Raw genomic sequence first — 16,897 nt, forward strand, 5'->3', positions numbered from 1 at the left:
AAGCAAGCAGCAAAGCAAAGAAAGATTAGAATCCGATGCAGGGTAATGCACCGGGTGTAGTTCACCCTACCATGTCTCACAAAAAGATTTTACTTTTACTTTTACATTTTGAAGTTTTACTTTTTACTTTACTTTAATTTTTTTTCTTAACTTTTTTAATCATTGGTTGAGATTGAAAGTTATTTTTTGCAACTATCAATCTCAACCCTCCATAAGAATTGCATGGTATTGCACTTTATCTCAATCCAAGCATAGAAAACAAACAAATCGAAACAACATTAAGTTCTACTTCCACTTACATTAAGTTTCTTAGTTTGATTAGTACATGTATTTTCCACAACTGCTTGGCTGACAAGAGGGATGAGCCAACACCCTTTGGACTCTAGCACCAGCCACCTGCAACAAGCACAAGTTATGCCACTTTATGTGGCACTAGCACAACTTATATGGAATAATGCTTGTGCCACGACTCGCCCACGTGGCGAGTTGTGAGTGGTAGAGAGGTGTATAGTGGTAGAGAGGTGTATCACCTCTCTACCACTCACGACTCGCCCACGAGCATTATTCCACATAAGTTGTACTAGTGCCATATAATGGTTGATATTAAAAGTGCATTCCTAACTTTTGATCACAGACATTAAAAGGGAATTGCATGGTGGCTAGCTATTGCATGGTGCAATAGCGGATCTCAATCCTTAGAAAAACCCTAATTCCTACGTTCGTTATAAAAATACCCAAAACTACAGGTCATTCACACCGCCTCAGACTCTCGCACTCGAAAAGACTCAGTGCTTAGCTCTCTTTTCTCGTTGCAACAATGGGTCCTCCTCGTGGCCGTAGTGGTGGATTCAGGTGGATTCAGGGGCAGAGGTGATGGAGGAGGAAGAGGCAGAGGAGGCAGAGGAGGAGGAAGGTTTGGTGTCAGAGGAAGTGCCATGAAAGTGCGTGGTGGAGGAGGTGGTGGCCGAGGTTTTGGTGGTGGTGGTGGTGGTGGAAGAGGCCGAGGTGGTGGTGGAGGTAGAGGTGGTGGAATGAAAGGTGGAAGTAAGGTGGTGATTGAGCCTCATAGGCATGAAGGTGTGTTTCTTTCTAAGGGTAAAGACGATTTTATTCTTACTAAGAAGTTGATCCCTGGTGAATCTGTCTACAACGAGAAACGGATCTCTGTCCAGGTCAATTTTTTACCTTTAATTTTTGTGTTCATTATTTGGTCTTTATGATTTAAAAAACTGTGTGTGGATTTATATTTGTTAAATTATAGAAGTAGGTATACATATTGTGTGTATGGGATTAGCTTATAAGCTAAAAACAATGAGCTTTGCTGAAAAAGTTTTAACCTTTTGAGCTTATTTTGATGAAACCAATTTTTTTAAATTTGCAATCAGCAAAGGCAAAACAAACTATTTTTGTTTTCATAGTGGTAGATATATTTGTGTTCGAAAGGTTCTTTTTGTGTTCATTGTTTGGTGATTAAAATTTTGCTGATTTTTTTTATTTGAAAAGAAAAAAACATTTTGCTGATTTGTTGAAAGTTGGAATACCTAGAGATATTTGATCTTCTTTTTTTTAATATTTAAAAAAAAAAAGTAACTTTTTTAGATTTTTTGAGCCTATTTTTGTTTACATAGTGGTAAATATATTTGTTAGTATTGATGTTTGGACTCTGCAAACTCTCATTTTGCTTCTACAGAATGAAGATGGAACAAAAGTTGAATACAGGGTTTGGAACCCATTTCGTTCAAAGCTTGCTTCTGCCATCCTTGGTGGGGTTGATAATATATGGATTGTGAGTGTCTCTTTTTAGTTCTCAATTTCATTTCATTCTTGTACTGCATGTATATGTCTTTGCGTCATTATGATTTTTATTATTATTATTATTATTTTTTTAAGAAATCTGTAAAGAACTGAACTTGTTTTCCTAAAATGAAGAAACCTGGTGCACGGGTACTTTACCTTGGGGCTGCTTCTGGAACCACAGTCTCTCACGTGTCTGACAGTGTTGTCCCTGTGAGTATTTATTGTGAAATATGTGGTCTTTACATGCTTTCTTTATTGGAAAGACTTGCTTAAAGTTAAAATTGTTGTACTTTGGTTGTAGACTGGAGTGGTTTATGCAGTGGAGTTTTCTCATAGAAGTGGTAGAGACTTGGTTAACATGGCAAAGAAGCGTACTAATGTTATCCCAATCATTGAAGATGCTAGACATCCTTCCAAGTATCGAATGCTGGTTGGCATGGTGGATGTGATATTTTCTGATGTTGCTCAACCGGATCAGGTTTGTTCTTTATCTGTTTTTTTAAGGGAGCAGGTTATCCACTGCAATTGTGACACATATCTTTATCAAATAGAGATACTCAAGGTATTAAATGGTCTAAATTGGGAAAACTAATTCACAAATTTACATAGAATAGGTTGTGTTGTGTGGCCCTGCCATGTTAGCATGGTTAGTCCCTATAAAAAAGATTGCTCTTTTTTGAAACTCTTTTTGACTATTTTATATGTCATTTGGACTTGGGATGCATAATTTTATGTTTGTTTTCATTGTCTTCATTCTTTAATGGTAAATATCTTACTTGACGTATATTTTAGTTAAGAAACTTAAGCTTTATATGCAAATGTGTCTGGTTACATAGATCATTTTAATTTTTTACATTTTGTGTCTTGTTTTATATTATGAATCATATAATGAGTTACTTGGATTCTCCTTCAAGACATATTGAGTTACTCGGGTTTTCTCATATGATAGTATGGTGATTCAAGCTCGTGTTCAGATATTCTTATGGTTTTTTTTTTTTTTGCTTTAAATTTACTCTCTCTATATGTGTGTGTGTGTTTTTGTGCATATACAGGCATTCAATTTATCTTGTTTTTATCATTTAATGTTCTTGCTTGTATTTTTCACTTGAATTTGCTTACTATACTCAAAGATGAACACTTATTCCTACACTATCGGTAGGAAGAATTGGCTATTATTCTAAAGACACATATATGAAAAATTGACAATTGCATAATAAAATGGTTTCTAGGATGGATATTAATATAATTAAAAAATTATCACCTGTAAATGGAATGCTCAATGAATTTACTACCCTTATGAGTCCTGTTTCTCAACGATAGTTTTGAAAGAGTACTTGAATATTTACAAATTCTAACTGATTTTGATAATTTTCCATCTTTAAGATGCATCATGGTATACAACAAGGTGCCAAATGTGGAAAATTTAATTCAAACTTGGTGGTGGTAGACTCCCATGATCCTAGAAGAAACATAAACAAAGATATTGTTCATGTTGATACTTCTTCATGACCAAAAGTTGTAATTAAAACTACTGAACCCCCTCAAAAAGATGACAATGTAAACTGATATGTCTCACATATCTTTCATACTTAATCTGATTTTTCCTTTTATTATCTTTGCAGGCAAGGATTCTAGCTTTGAATGCATCATGTTTTCTGAAAGCTGAAGGTCATTTTGTAATTTCCATCAAGGTTTGTATATATTCTTTCTCATGTTGATTATCTATTTGGACTCACAACTACATGATTGACAGAAGTGCAATAATTAGAATTTCGCCTTTTGGTGTTGTACTTGTACATGTTGATGATATCTACCTTAAACGCTTCAGGCCAATTGCATAGATTCCACACAGCCTGCTGTGGCCGTATTTGAGAGTGAAGTGAATAAGCTAAAGCAGGATCAGTTCAGGCCAGCTGAACAAGTTACTCTTGAACCTTATGAGCGTGATCATGCTTGTGTGGTTGGTGGCTACCGTGTCCCCAAAAAATCAAAACCTGCATCCTAGAATAATGTAGACCATCTAATGTTAATGCTTTTTTTTTTTTTTTGCCTGTTTGTGCCCAAGGCCTAGGCCAATTAGGCCATCGCCTAGGGCCCAACTAGAGAAAGGCCTCTAAATTTTGGGGTAAAAATTAAAATTTTTTTTTTTTTGGTTGAGATATAGGGGAAAAATATATATACTTTTAGATTTTTTCTCTTCTTTTATGAAGTTTTAAAGAATTTAGTAATACTAAAGATAATACAACTTTAAATAAATAGAGCTTACAAATATGTGTTACTAATCATAAAAAAATAATTCATATAAGAAATGCTAGAAATACAATAGATTTTATTTCAAAACCTTTACAAATTGATGTGACAATTAATATGATTTGTGGACGTCAACAACCTATTAAGTGCATTTTTAAACTACTTTTTGTGATTGGTAATACATTTTTATAAGTCTTGTAAAATTTATAATATCCCTAACATCATTCATTTGAATACTTTATTACTTTCTTGAAGTGTCACTAATCATATTCATTGTTACATCGATAGTAAGTTTTTTGTAGTAAAATTTGTTATAATTTTAGTATTTCTTTGAAAAGAAAAAAAAGACATATTACAAGATAAAAAAGTTTAAAAAATAATGATATTAAAAACTAGTTAAATATTATTTAAATAATAACAAAGTAATATTTAAGCTTCAAACTTTGTTGGGCTGATTCCAAAGTTTGTTGGGCTGGCCCTGTGTTCAGTAATGGCTGATCTTATACTATATTCAAAAAAAAAAAAAAAATCAAGTTGGGCCAATATATTGATAGCCGAACGGTTAAAGAAGTTTGCATTTAACACATTGAATGTATAGAATTTGACTGAATTTGGATTGAACACTAATTTGGGCCGAATAGATAAAAACTTGTATACTAGTGTTCAAACTTTGCAATTCCAACTCTATTCAATTCTTGAGTTAAGATCGAAGTTCCCGTACAAAAGCTTTCTCATCCCCATTGAAACTGGTTGAGCCCCTACAGCAAAATAAATACATTTGAAGCTTAGCAAGAACTCTAAGCCTGAACAAGGACCTGCAAGAAACAGTTGGGTCAACTCAGACCAAGACGCGTTCTTTCCATCTGGCTGAACGACTACGATTTTTTACAAATTCAAGCCATTATTTTTTAAAATCGTTAATGTTAAGGATTCTATCTTGGGGTAATTCCATGACTTGCATTCCCCCTCCTAAATTAAATTATGAGTACATTTTGATGATCCCTCCCTAAACTTTTTCAAGAGCTTGAAGTGCACTGTTTTTGCTCTTATTAAGTTATTAGTCACTAATTTGTGGAATGCATGGAATAGTTAGTTAAATAAAAAATGCGGTATCAATAATTGTTCTAAAATCATAAAAACCAGAATTAAACTAAAATGCACTACCACTAATTGTTTTCGGTAAAGATTACAAAAAGAAGTTAAGATATATACTTCCCCATATATATATTTAACTATTAATAACACCACACATTACACATGCAAACTTATCATGATTAGCAATTATGCTGTAAAGAAAGCATGCAAGATAGGAATAACAATTTGATCAAACTTCATCTGCCAGTAGACCCCCGTGTGGAAAAGAGAATCAGATGGGAGAAACCAAGTAGGGTTTGGTATAAATTGAATACTAATGGATCCTCATTAGGAAACCTGGGTGCTGCTAGAGGAGGGGGGGAGTAATCAGGGATGCCTTTGGTGCTTGGATCCGAGCCTTCTCCAGGAATATAGGATCAACTACTAGCTTCCTTGCCGAGTTATGGGCATTAAGAGATGGGCTACTTATGTGTAAAAATCTGCAGATTAATGCGCTTGAAGTAGGTTAGATGCTAATATAGTCACTGACTTGATGAATCAAGCTAGAGGTACTAATGCTGTTAACTCCTCTCTTGTGGTGAATTGCAAGCTTTTAGTTTCCCAAGTGCCCCAAGTTAAGGTGACACATTGCTACATTGAGGCTAACCAATGCGTTGATGGTCTTGCCAGACTAGGAACTAAGCTTGATGCTGATATTTTGTATCATAATCCCCCCCCCCCCCCTGCAATTTGGATGTATTTCTTTCGGACCTTTATGGCCACAGCTTTTCCAGGCTTTGCCCTACCCCTATTGTTTCTGGTTATGTTCTTTAGTTGAATGAATTTCTCCGTTGTACCAAAAAAAAAAAAAATATCAATATAAATTCAAAATGTGAAGATGCAAAATGTCCCTCTTCACTTGAAACAATCATAATCCTAATGCATTTGAATTCCTAGTATTCAAAATTGACCAAAATAACAACACTTGAAAAAAAAAAATCAAATCAAATGTAAACCTGCTTCAGCTACATACAGTAATATTTCCTGTAAAATTAAGTTTAACACGATTACTATGTTTGGTAAAATTTTCTTTTCTTTCTCAACTAAGAATAATATCAATACAAATTAAGTGAATTATTAATTCATGAGCCTACTTGTCTAGCATATTCTAATAAGATTTATCACTTCCATATTTGTTCCATCATTTATTAGTTATGGATAAAAGTCTTTCGATTTTTTCTGCACCTTGCTTTCCTTTCTGAAAACATAGGCTGTGACTTTGATTTTTTACCAAAAATAAAATCATTTCATCTGCCATATACAATATCCAACAATTAGTAGAAACTATTGTGTAGCTTTGTACATATGCATGGATACAATTAACAATAATCACAATTATATAGTTTAAATTATACATATTTTTAAGGAAGATGTTCATATTTTTGACAAATTATGTTGCTCACTGCATTTAGTAATTGTTGGTGTGACAGAAAGAATTGTAGGTATATTAGTCAGATGTTTGAAGGCTTGTGTTTGAATCGCGCCCATGTGAATATGTGCGTTTGAATGCATCTTGCTACAGTATGTGTTTGCGTTTAGTCTATCCTTGTTGTGTTTTCATTCTTACATTTATTATTTTATTGGGTAATTGTCCTTCCCTTTTTAAAATTTTTTGTTACTCTATAGTTGATTTTCTTCTTTCCCCGGTGGCAGTGTCCGAATTTCCAATGAGCTCGGGTTGGGGCATCCAAGAGCTGCCAAATACTCTGTTTATGTGACACTCTTTCAGTCTCTCCTTGTTGGGATCTTTTTCATGGTTGTTATCCTGATAACTAAAGACTATTTTGCTGTCATATTTACAAGCAGTACAGAGTAACAAGAAGCTGTCTCTCGCCTAGCAATCCTCCTTGGTGTGACCATGGTTCTTAACAGTGTTCAACCTGTGATTTCAGGAAGTGATTCTTACTTTTTAGGTACTTCCAGTGTATGGAGAATGATGCTCTCTCTTCTTGCATTTATGATAGGGTCTACTCATTAAATTTATGATGGGGTCTACCATGAATGTGAGAAGAGAAAGTACCTAAGAATTTTCCGATTTTAGGTATCATATTATTTGGCTTCTCCTACTTCTATGTTCTATAGTAAGAAATGGATTCTGGCCCTTTTAATATCCCCTTAAACATTGCATGTTAATGTTTTTGGTGAATCATGTTTAGTGTGGCATTATAATACACCAAATTTCATAGCTGGAATTAGCAGTATCTTGCGTAATTGGATATGCATGTTGCAATTGTTTAAGTTTAAAGGGTCCTGCATGTTATCCCTCAAACTAGATCCAGTTTGAATGTATGTTGTACGCTTAGCTGACATTGTTGAAAATGGGTAAAGATTATTTATTTCCCATTTCTGTCTCAAGATTTACATTTTTTACAAACATATTATAACATGTTAAGAGCAAATTTCCCATTTCTGTATGCAATGTTGTGATATGTCAGCCGTCAGACGTGGTAAAATCATATTTGGATTACAAAATAATGGGCTGATGGAATTTACTAAAGTTGGAGACTTAATAATGAATTCAAGAACAGGAAAATAAATGCAAGTTTTTTTATTTTTTCAAATGGTAAATTCATAAGGATATAATACATAGCCAAAGAAAAATAAAAAATAACATCTAGACTATAATGAGATAAAATATGTACCCAGTGGGAAAAAAAATCCAGCATTTTACGATAAATAAAAGACTTGGTTGGTTTTTAAGTAGCTTTAATTTGAATAGTTAAGAACTTCCTTGTTGTTTTAAGGACTTAAAGATATCATCAGTAGGTATGTTCAAAAGTATTGTCAAACCTTATAAGAAAAATCATTTAATTAACTATTTAAGTCCAAGTTTCATCAAAAGATTACAATTTACATAATTGAGCTTAATTTTTCATTTCAACTAAATTAACTCTCAAAAACCAAATTAAAGTTCAACTAAATTCCAAAATCTAAAATTGAAAATTTTGTTTAGACCCTTAATATGGCTTACTACCAATTTTAATAATTTATTCAATTATTAAGTCAAGATAATTAATTAATCAATTTTATACATAATGTGCATCATGGATAGTCAAGCACATAATAATCATCATATGAACAACTCACACACACAAAGACAAGGATTTGTTCACCTACAGAAAAAACGCTTTTCAGTCAAAGCTCAACTAATCAAATCCACTATGAAAGTTGTTGTGATAGACTTCCCATAAAAGTAAGACATCGTACCCAAGCTCCTTACTCTTGTTAGCAACTACAAATTTATGCCTTGTTCCTTCATATATTTGATGACATTCCTTTTAGACTTGATAAGCCATCTTTGGATTCGATTTTTCTCCCTAATGACATATTATATTTTTTCTGTGTCTCACGTTTTGTTTAGATTTAGCCAAAAATTAGAGAAAAGAAGAAGATATTATATTGCCCCTAATGACTTTTAGCGCAATAATTGGATATAAAAGAGGGTGGTGGCTATTTCTACGTAAATTTTGCAAAAATTGTCATTGGATGGAAATTGGATTCAAGCATGATAAAGGTCATGACTAACATTGAATTATCCGATAATTAAAGCCCAATCCAATTGAAGTTCAAGTTTTATGGTTTGCAAATTACAATACTACCATTTTTATTTTTTTTTGGTTTAAGGGAAAATTTTATTCAGCAAACAAAAGCTAACCGGCCTCTAAAACAGAGGAGATAAACCGGTCATTCAAAGTTCCAGCCGCATCAAGGCTGAGCAGAAAAGCTACATCAGAAGGGGGATGAAGAAAAATGGAAAATTTTTTACTAAGAAGCGCACCCCTTCTAGCGAGGGCATCCGCACACTTATTCCCCTCTCTATAACAGTGCTGAATACTTACCAAGGGAATGTTCCTAAGGCTGTTCCTACAGTCAGCCACCAAAACATCAATATCATTTGAATTGTTCAACTCTTTCTTCAACAGGTCAACAACTATCTTGGAATCCAGTTCAATCACCACAGCTTGGAGCTTGAGAGCAATACATAATCTTATGCCATCTCTAAGGGCCCATAGTTCAGCTGCTACACTAGTTGTGGTTCCAATTGCACGAGCAAAACCCTTCACCCATTCACCCTTCTCGTTCCTAATAAGGCCACCACCACCAGCCAAACCGGGGTTGCCCAAGGAGGAGCCGTCTGTATTCAGCTTGAACCAATTTGGAGGAGGACACTGCCATCGAACCTGAATTTTCTGCTTGGTAAGGATTTGTTTCCCATTGATACCCAGATAAAAGAATTCAGATGCTCTAGCCAAAGCCTCGGTTTTCAGGTTCTGAGGGTTGTGAGCTCTATCAAAAGCCATATTGTTCCGGTGAAGCCAAAGACTCCAGAGGGCAAAAGGAAACATGATGCTCCAATCGATGCTCGAAATGGCGCTGGTCTTAGAGCTATTGCAATTTAGATTCAACAAGCTCACCAGACTAGCACCATAAAACAAGCTCCTTTGGATCGGGGGGTATAATGAATTTCAAAACAATTGAGCCGTGGGACAATTATTGCTTTATATGTTGTCTTCCTGGTCAATGTTTCTAATACTTATGCCTTAAAACAGTAGTTCAGAGTATCATACTGGCCTAGAATGTCGGACCTTTTTCATTGAAATCTTATTGATTGTATTTGTATCTTAAGCTATTTTGTAGGATGATAAACAACTTCGGCAACTTGACATTGCAATTCACTCGAGATATAATCCTTACTAGCAAAGATTTATAAAAACAATATATAAATAAAAAACCCCTAAAATGGTTTAAATTGTAAATATGGAAAGAACACATCTTGATCTGAGTTAGCCCAACTGGTCTAACCTTAAGCTTAGAGCGGGGACTTTGTAAAGACTTCTGGCTAAAGCTAGAAATGGGTTTATTTTGCTTTTGGACCAAAACCCGGTTTGATGAAAAAAAAAAATAGAGCTTTTGTATAGTTCGATATTAGCATGAGATTGTGAACTTTGATCTTAACTTAGAAATTGAATATATAGAAATGACATTGGTTCCAATTCTTTTTGGCCCAAATTTGTGTTCAATCGAATTTAGTCAAATTTTATCAATTCAATATGTGAAAAGCAAATTTCTTTTAGCTTTCGGCTTGTAATTTAACTGAAAATAAGAACTATATTGCATTTAACAAAATTGTACTCTCCAATAATCTTCACTTAACAAGGAACAGGCCAATGCCATAGTGCACAAACAGGCACAATTCAAACATGCAATAAACATGATCAACAAAACTTAGATGGCCTACATACTGCTAATACACTGGTTTTGAACAACATAATTTAGATGGCCTACATTCTTCTAGGATGCTGATTTTGATTTTTTGGCAACACGGTAGCCACCAACCACACAAGCATGATCACGCTCATAAGGTTCAAGAGTAACTTGTTCAGATGGCCTGAACTGATCCTGCTTTAGCTTATTCACTTCACTCTGAAATACGGCCTCAGCAGGCTGTGTGGAATCAATGCAGTTGGCCTGAAATATTAAGGTAGATATCATCAACACCAAATTTCTACTTGTTACACTTTAAAATTTGACAGTCTTAAATTTGACATAAAAAGACTATTAAAACAGCTTCTGTCAGTCATGTAGAATATATAAGTCCAATTAGATCATCAACATAAGATAAGGCATATATACAAACCTTGATTGAAATTACAAAATGACCTTCAGCTTTCAGAAAATATGATGCATTCAAAGCTAGAATCCTTGCCTGCAAAGATAGTAAAAGGCAAAAACCAGATAAAGCACATACTGAAGGATATATTGGCAATATCGGTCTTCCTTATCATCTTCATTAGAGTATTTTAACTTGAGCTGGCATCATGTATAACATCATGAAGGGAAACCCGAGTAACTCATTATATGCTCATGATGAAAACAAGATAAATAGATTGTAAAATTATATATTTGAGCATATATTATAACAATAAATAAGGAGATGACTTAATAACAGCATCTGAAACTCGGGCTTGCATCACCCATGATATCTTGAAGGGGAATCCGAGTAACTCGTCATATGCATCATCATATAAAAAACAAGATACAAAAAGTGAAAGTAAAAGAATCTATGTACGAGTAAAAGAAAATGCAGCAATAAATATTCATCTAAATGACATAGACAAGGCCCAAACCATGCCCCGTGTCTACAGATCATCTTTGAGCAGAATATGGAAGATAAGTGAAATTCAATCAAAGATATTAAATGATTAAAAAAAATAAAAATAAAAATTGAAACAGATTATGCGTGTATAAAGTAGAGAGAGAGAGAGAGAGAGAGAGAGAGAGAGAGAGAGAGAGAGAGAGGGAGAGGGAGAGAGAGAGAGAGTTCTTTAAAAAAAAAAGAACTTCATTGGAGTATCTGAACTCGAGCTTCATCACAAATAAAATTATGAGGTGAAACCCGAGTAACTCTTCGCAGCTCATGATGCAAACAAGATAAAACACCAGAAATTTATATATTTGACAATTTATTATTACAATAAACAAGAATTGACTTAATTAAAGCATCAGAAACTCGGTCTCTCATCACCCATTATGTCTTGAAGGGGAATCCGAGTAACTCATCATATGCATTATGATATATGACAAAATATGAAATGAGATAATTCAAAAAAAAAAAAAAGTTACTAGGAGATAATACAAGTACAAGAAAATGTAGCAATAAATGTTCATCTAAATGATATAGACAAGGCCCAAACTTTGCCCCGGGTCTAAAGATCATCTTTCAGTAGAATATGGAAGATAAGTGAAATTCAATCAAAAACATTAAATGATTAAAAAATAAAAATTGAAACCAATTGTGTACGTATAATAGAGAGAGAGAGAGAGAGAGAGTTCTTAAAAAAAAACTTCTTTGGAGTATCTGAACTCAAGTTTCATCACAAATCAAATTATGAAGTGAAACCTGAGTAACTCTTCATCAGCTCATGATGAAAACAAGATAAAAACACCAGAAATTAATATATTTGACAATTTATTATTACAATAAACAAGAATTGACTTAATTAAAGCATCAGAAACTCGGTCTTTCATCACCCATTATGTCTTGAAGGGGAATCCGAGTAACTCATCATATACATTATGATATCAGACAAGATACAAAATAAGATAAATCAAAATAATTTATGTAACTAGGAGAGAACAAAAGTATTATTCAGATACCAATCAATTAAAATTATAAAATATCTCTAAGTCCCATGAGAAATTAATGTACTGAAATTCCCATTAAAGAATGAAGACTAAGAAAACAAACCTGATCTGGTTGAGCAACATCAGAAAATATCACATCCACCATGCCAACCAGCATTCGATACTTGGAAGGATGTCTAGCATCTTCAATGATTGGGATAACATTAGTACGCTTCTTTGCCATGTTAACCAAGTCTCTACCACTTCTATGAGAAAATTCCACTGCATAAACCACTCCAGTCTACAAAAAAAATACAACCATTTTTTAACTTTAAGCAACACTTTCCAGTAAACAAGTATGTAAAAACCACGTTTTTCATAATAACTACTCACAGGACCAACAATGTCAGACACATGAGAGACTGTGGTTCCAGAAGCAGCCCCAAGGTAAAGCACCCGTGCACCAGGTTTCTTCATTAAGATATCAAAACACAAACATAGGGAAAAGAGTTCAATTATTCATAGATTTAACAATCATAATGAAACAAAGACATATGAAGTACACAAATGAAATGAAATTGAGAAGTAAAACACACTCACAATCCATATTTCATCAACCCCACCAAGAATGGCAGCAGCCAACTTTGAACGAAACGGATTCCAAACCCTGTATTCAACTTTTGTTCCATCTTCATTCTGTAAAAGCAAAATGAGAATTCTTAAAGCCCAAACATAACTAATATATAACTACCACTATAAGCTGAAAAAGTCCAAAAATTTTAACTTTTTTAGCTAAGCTCATTTTTTTTTCTAGACATGCCCACTTAGAACAAATCAGAAAATTGTTAATCCAAACACTCTTTCAAATCATAAAGATGATATTTTTACCAAACAATGAACACAAAAATGAATGCCAAGCACATTTAATTGATAGAGATCCTTTAGAACACAAATATATTTACCACTATGAACACAAAAACATTCGTCAAAATAAGCTCAAAAAGTCCAAAAAGTAAAACATTTTCAGCTAAGCTCATCGTTTCTAGGTATACCCACCTCAACAAATCAAAAAATATTAAATCCAAACACACTTTTAAACCATAAAGATAGTAAATTTACCCAACAATGAACAGAAAGAATAAACATGAAGCACATAGAAATTGACCTGGATAGAGATCCTTTTCTCGTTGTAGACAGCTTCACCAGGGACCAAATTCTTAGTAACAATAGCATCTTCTTTACCCTTAGCAATGAACACGCCTCCATGTCTATGAGGCTCAACCACCACCTTATTTCCACCTCTCATTCCACCACCTCTACCACCACCTCGGCCTCTTCCACCACCACCACCACCACCAAAACCTCGGCCACCACGTCCGCCGCCGCGCACTTTCATGGCACTTCCTCTGTCACCGAATCTTCCACCTCCACCTCCTCTGCCTCCTCTGCCTCCTCTACCTCCTCCATCACCTCTGCCTCCCCTGAATCCACCGCTACGGCCACGAGGAAAACCCATTGCTGCGACGAGAGATGAGAGCTAAGCACTGGCTATTGTGCTTTCCAAGTGCGAGAGAGTGGCGATGTTGAATATGTGTGCCTTTTGGGGCTATTTTATAGCGAAGACAGGGTTTAGGGTTTTCTTTGTGTTAGGGTTTAGTTTTTTTTTTTTTTTTTTTTTTTTTCCCCTCGAAAGGGCAACTCTTGTATAGTTACTAAAACACCCCTAGGCTTTCTATTTTTATTTTTAAATAATTTAGGGGCTTCAATCCTACGAGGTAATTCCCGAAGGTTACTATACAAGTAAAATTAATCTCTATGTTACCACATTAAAAAGATTTACCAATTAATTTGCGCCACTAATAACGTGGTGATATGCAACAAGTTAAAAAAAGTTGATCACAATATCATTTTGATGGATGTAAAAATCTCGAAGAGTTATACTTATAATGAACAATTGAAATTGAGAAATGATATGTCCACAACATTTTCACAACATTTTTACAACAAATCATAAGTGGCAGGTTGTTAGTGGTTGTTATTGTTGGGGCAAAAAAATAATCTTAGTGTTAGGTTCAAATTTAAACCAATAACAACTAACCACTTATGATTTATTGTAAAAATGTTGTGGAGATAGCATCTCTCATTGAAATTTAGGAAGTGTTTTTGTGCCACTAATCACATCATGGTCATGCAACAATTTAATAGAAGTCAGTCCTCATCAATGGTGCAAAAAACTTCTTGTGAAATTTAAAAGTATTCAAAAGTGTACAAACTGTAACGAAATATAGAAAGAAAATTAATTAAATCTTTAACCAAATTAATCCTATTTTAGTTTAATAAAAATTGGTTGTTGTGAAATTAAATAAAGCTAAGCAAAATAATTTAACTAAGCAAAGATGTGATATAAAAGTAGTAAAAATATTTAAACAATCGAGAAAAAGGAATTAAATTTTTAGAATCCGCCTTGTTAATTCATATCAACATAAAATAATCATTAATTTTTCTAAACTTGCTGCACAATAATCTAGGAATCAATCTTACTGTCATGAAAAATATTACCATTAAAATACCTATTTTAAAAATATAAAGCATGCTATTCTTTACTTCTAAGTTATAAAGGTATGTACATATTCTTTTTCTCGATTATCTATTTGGACTCATAAATACATGATTGACAGAAGTGTTTGTCTTTTTTATGACAATTTTAAAGTATAATAATTAGAATTTTGCCTAGTGGTGTTGTACTTGTACATGGTGATGATATCTACCTTCAGGGCGTAGTTAAGAATTTTAATTTGGGGGCATAAATTTACACCGCTACATTTACCCCCCCCCCCCCCCCCTAACATTAAATTATCCTCTATTTTTGTTTCATTTAACATTTTTAGTCTAAATCAAGTATTGAAAAACAATTGAAAACTTAACAAAAACAACAAAAATAAAACACTTAGTCCCAAATTGAATGTGTGTGTGTGTCCAAGAAAAAATTGTTTTTTAAGTATTATCACTCCCTAACATTACATATTCTCAGTATAGTTTTTTTTTCATTTAATTTTTTTTGTAACTAACTAATTAAGTATTGACAAACGATTTGAAATTTAACAAAAACAACAAAAAAGACTTTTTTTTTTTAAATACTAAGTATTTTTAACACACACACGAAGAGAGAAGAGAAAGTTTTTTTAAAAGAAATTTACAGTGGTGTATATCCAAAAGAACCTAACTTTTGGATACACAACAACAACAAAAAAGACTTAGACTGCGTTTGGTTGGACAGTAAATGAGTTCCAGAAAATATTTTACGCATTTGTGGGTGTTTGGCAACAACTGAAAATTTGGTCAAACTAAAAATCACTTTCCATTGACCATAAAATACCCATTCCCAGACTAAAAATCACTTCCGTTTCTATTTTACCTTCAAATAGAATTTTTCGTTGAAAAACAAAGAAGGAGAGGGAGAGAGCAACAACCTACACCAGAAAAGAGAGAGAGAGAGCTAGAGGGAGATCGTCGAATTGGTCAGATCACGCCGGTGAAGCCAAGATCGTCATCCTCAACCCAAAGCCCTGCCGTTGAGCTCGCGCCGTCGAGCTCGCGCAGGGCGAGATCGACGCACATGATCGCGCCAGTGAGATCGGTGACCCACCAATCTCTCTTCCTCCTCCCTGTCTCACCTCCCTCTCTCAGTTTGACGGAATGATCTGCCCATGGTGTTGTTTTGATTTTTGTTTGTTTAGAACTTGATGGATTGTAATTTTCTATTATAAAATTTGTTTGGAATGTGAGAAAATGTGAGAAATCAATAGAAGATTTGCATTTTCAGAATGTTACCAAACACCTGAAAAATATTTTCCAAAGTATTTTTTAAAATGCCACCAAACACCTAAAAATATTTTCCTTTCCCGAAAAATATTTTTACTTGAAATTATTTTACACTCAGAAAATATTTTACACCCAACCAAACGCAGCCTTAGTCCCAAATAAAATAAGATAACTGTGAGAGAAAATTTATTTTATTAAAAACTTACTATTTAAACTCAACCACCAAAACTTACCAATTAAGAGAGGAAAAAACTAAAAATTTGAAATTAACAACTACTTTGTTACAAAGTGGATAGTTTATTGTTTTTAACAACTATTTTCTGGAGCCCAACAATTAGTTGTTCAATTATTTTTTGTAGGGGCCAAATATTAATTTTAAAGTCTTATATTTAAAAAAATTACAAAATATACATACATTACAAAGTTTATAGAAAATATTTTGGTTGGGGGATGGCCCACCCTTGTCTACCTTAACATTTCAGGCCAATTGCATAGCTTCCACACAGGCTGCTGTGGTCGTATTTGACATTGCCATTTCATAGTTCATTCATCTTCATTCCTTATCTGCCCTTTCAGCGATTAACAAATTGAAAATTTCTCAAAAATTGAAAAATTGTTAAAATTTTTTCAATTCTCGATAAATTTTTTTAAAAAAATAATTAATTATTGTGTATTTTTAGGGCATACATTAGCAAAAATTTTATTTAAAATATAATTTTTACATTTACATTAGATGGTGAAGAAGTAAGAAAATACTTGTTTGTAACTA

At 33.7% G+C, this 16,897-nt stretch overlaps 1 protein-coding gene, 3 non-coding genes and 1 pseudogene across 4 annotated transcripts; 1 reads left to right on the forward strand and 4 right to left on the reverse strand.

Annotated features, from left to right (window-relative positions):
• Positions 1–817: 817 nt before the first annotated feature.
• LOC142621228 (rRNA 2'-O-methyltransferase fibrillarin 1-like) lies at positions 818–3,802 on the forward strand (annotated as a pseudogene).
• A 6,468-nt stretch (positions 3,803–10,270) lies between these two features.
• On the reverse strand, positions 10,271–13,927 carry LOC142619314 (rRNA 2'-O-methyltransferase fibrillarin 1-like). Its single transcript, XM_075792374.1, has 6 exons — positions 13,472–13,927; positions 12,907–13,002; positions 12,700–12,777; positions 12,431–12,607; positions 10,820–10,888; positions 10,271–10,650 (listed from the first exon to the last, which is right to left on the reverse strand). The coding sequence occupies exons 1-6, from the start codon at positions 13,820–13,822 to the stop codon at positions 10,474–10,476; spliced, it is 948 nt and encodes a 315-aa protein (XP_075648489.1). The 5' UTR covers positions 13,823–13,927; the 3' UTR covers positions 10,271–10,473.
• LOC142621408 (small nucleolar RNA snoR60) lies at positions 11,130–11,200 on the reverse strand. Its single transcript, XR_012841787.1, has one exon. It is a non-coding gene; the product is annotated as a small nucleolar RNA snoR60 (small nucleolar RNA).
• LOC142621405 (small nucleolar RNA snoR60) lies at positions 11,681–11,751 on the reverse strand. The gene has a single exon (XR_012841784.1). It is a non-coding gene; the product is annotated as a small nucleolar RNA snoR60 (small nucleolar RNA).
• On the reverse strand, positions 12,187–12,257 carry LOC142621407 (small nucleolar RNA snoR60). The gene has a single exon (XR_012841786.1). It is a non-coding gene; the product is annotated as a small nucleolar RNA snoR60 (small nucleolar RNA).
• Positions 13,928–16,897: the final 2,970 nt, after the last annotated feature.

Source organism: Castanea sativa, chromosome 12 (genome assembly GCF_040712315.1).
Source record: "Castanea sativa cultivar Marrone di Chiusa Pesio chromosome 12, ASM4071231v1".
Lineage (NCBI taxonomy): Eukaryota > Viridiplantae > Streptophyta > Magnoliopsida > Fagales > Fagaceae > Castanea > Castanea sativa.

What these genes read in the sequence shown, in the direction of transcription:
- LOC142619314 (XM_075792374.1), bottom strand. Translation starts at nt 13,822, where the DNA reads ATGGGTTTTCCTCGTGGCCGTAGCGGTGGATTCAGGGGAGGCAGAGGT. An exon ending in AGAAAAGGATCTCTATCCAG is followed by an intron (nt 13,003 to 13,471) that starts GTCAATTTCTAT and finishes TTGCTTTTACAG; the next exon opens with AATGAAGATGGAACAAAAGT. An exon ending in ATTTTGTAATTTCAATCAAG is followed by an intron (nt 10,651 to 10,819) that starts GTTTGTATATAT and finishes TTAATATTTCAG; the next exon opens with GCCAACTGCATTGATTCCAC.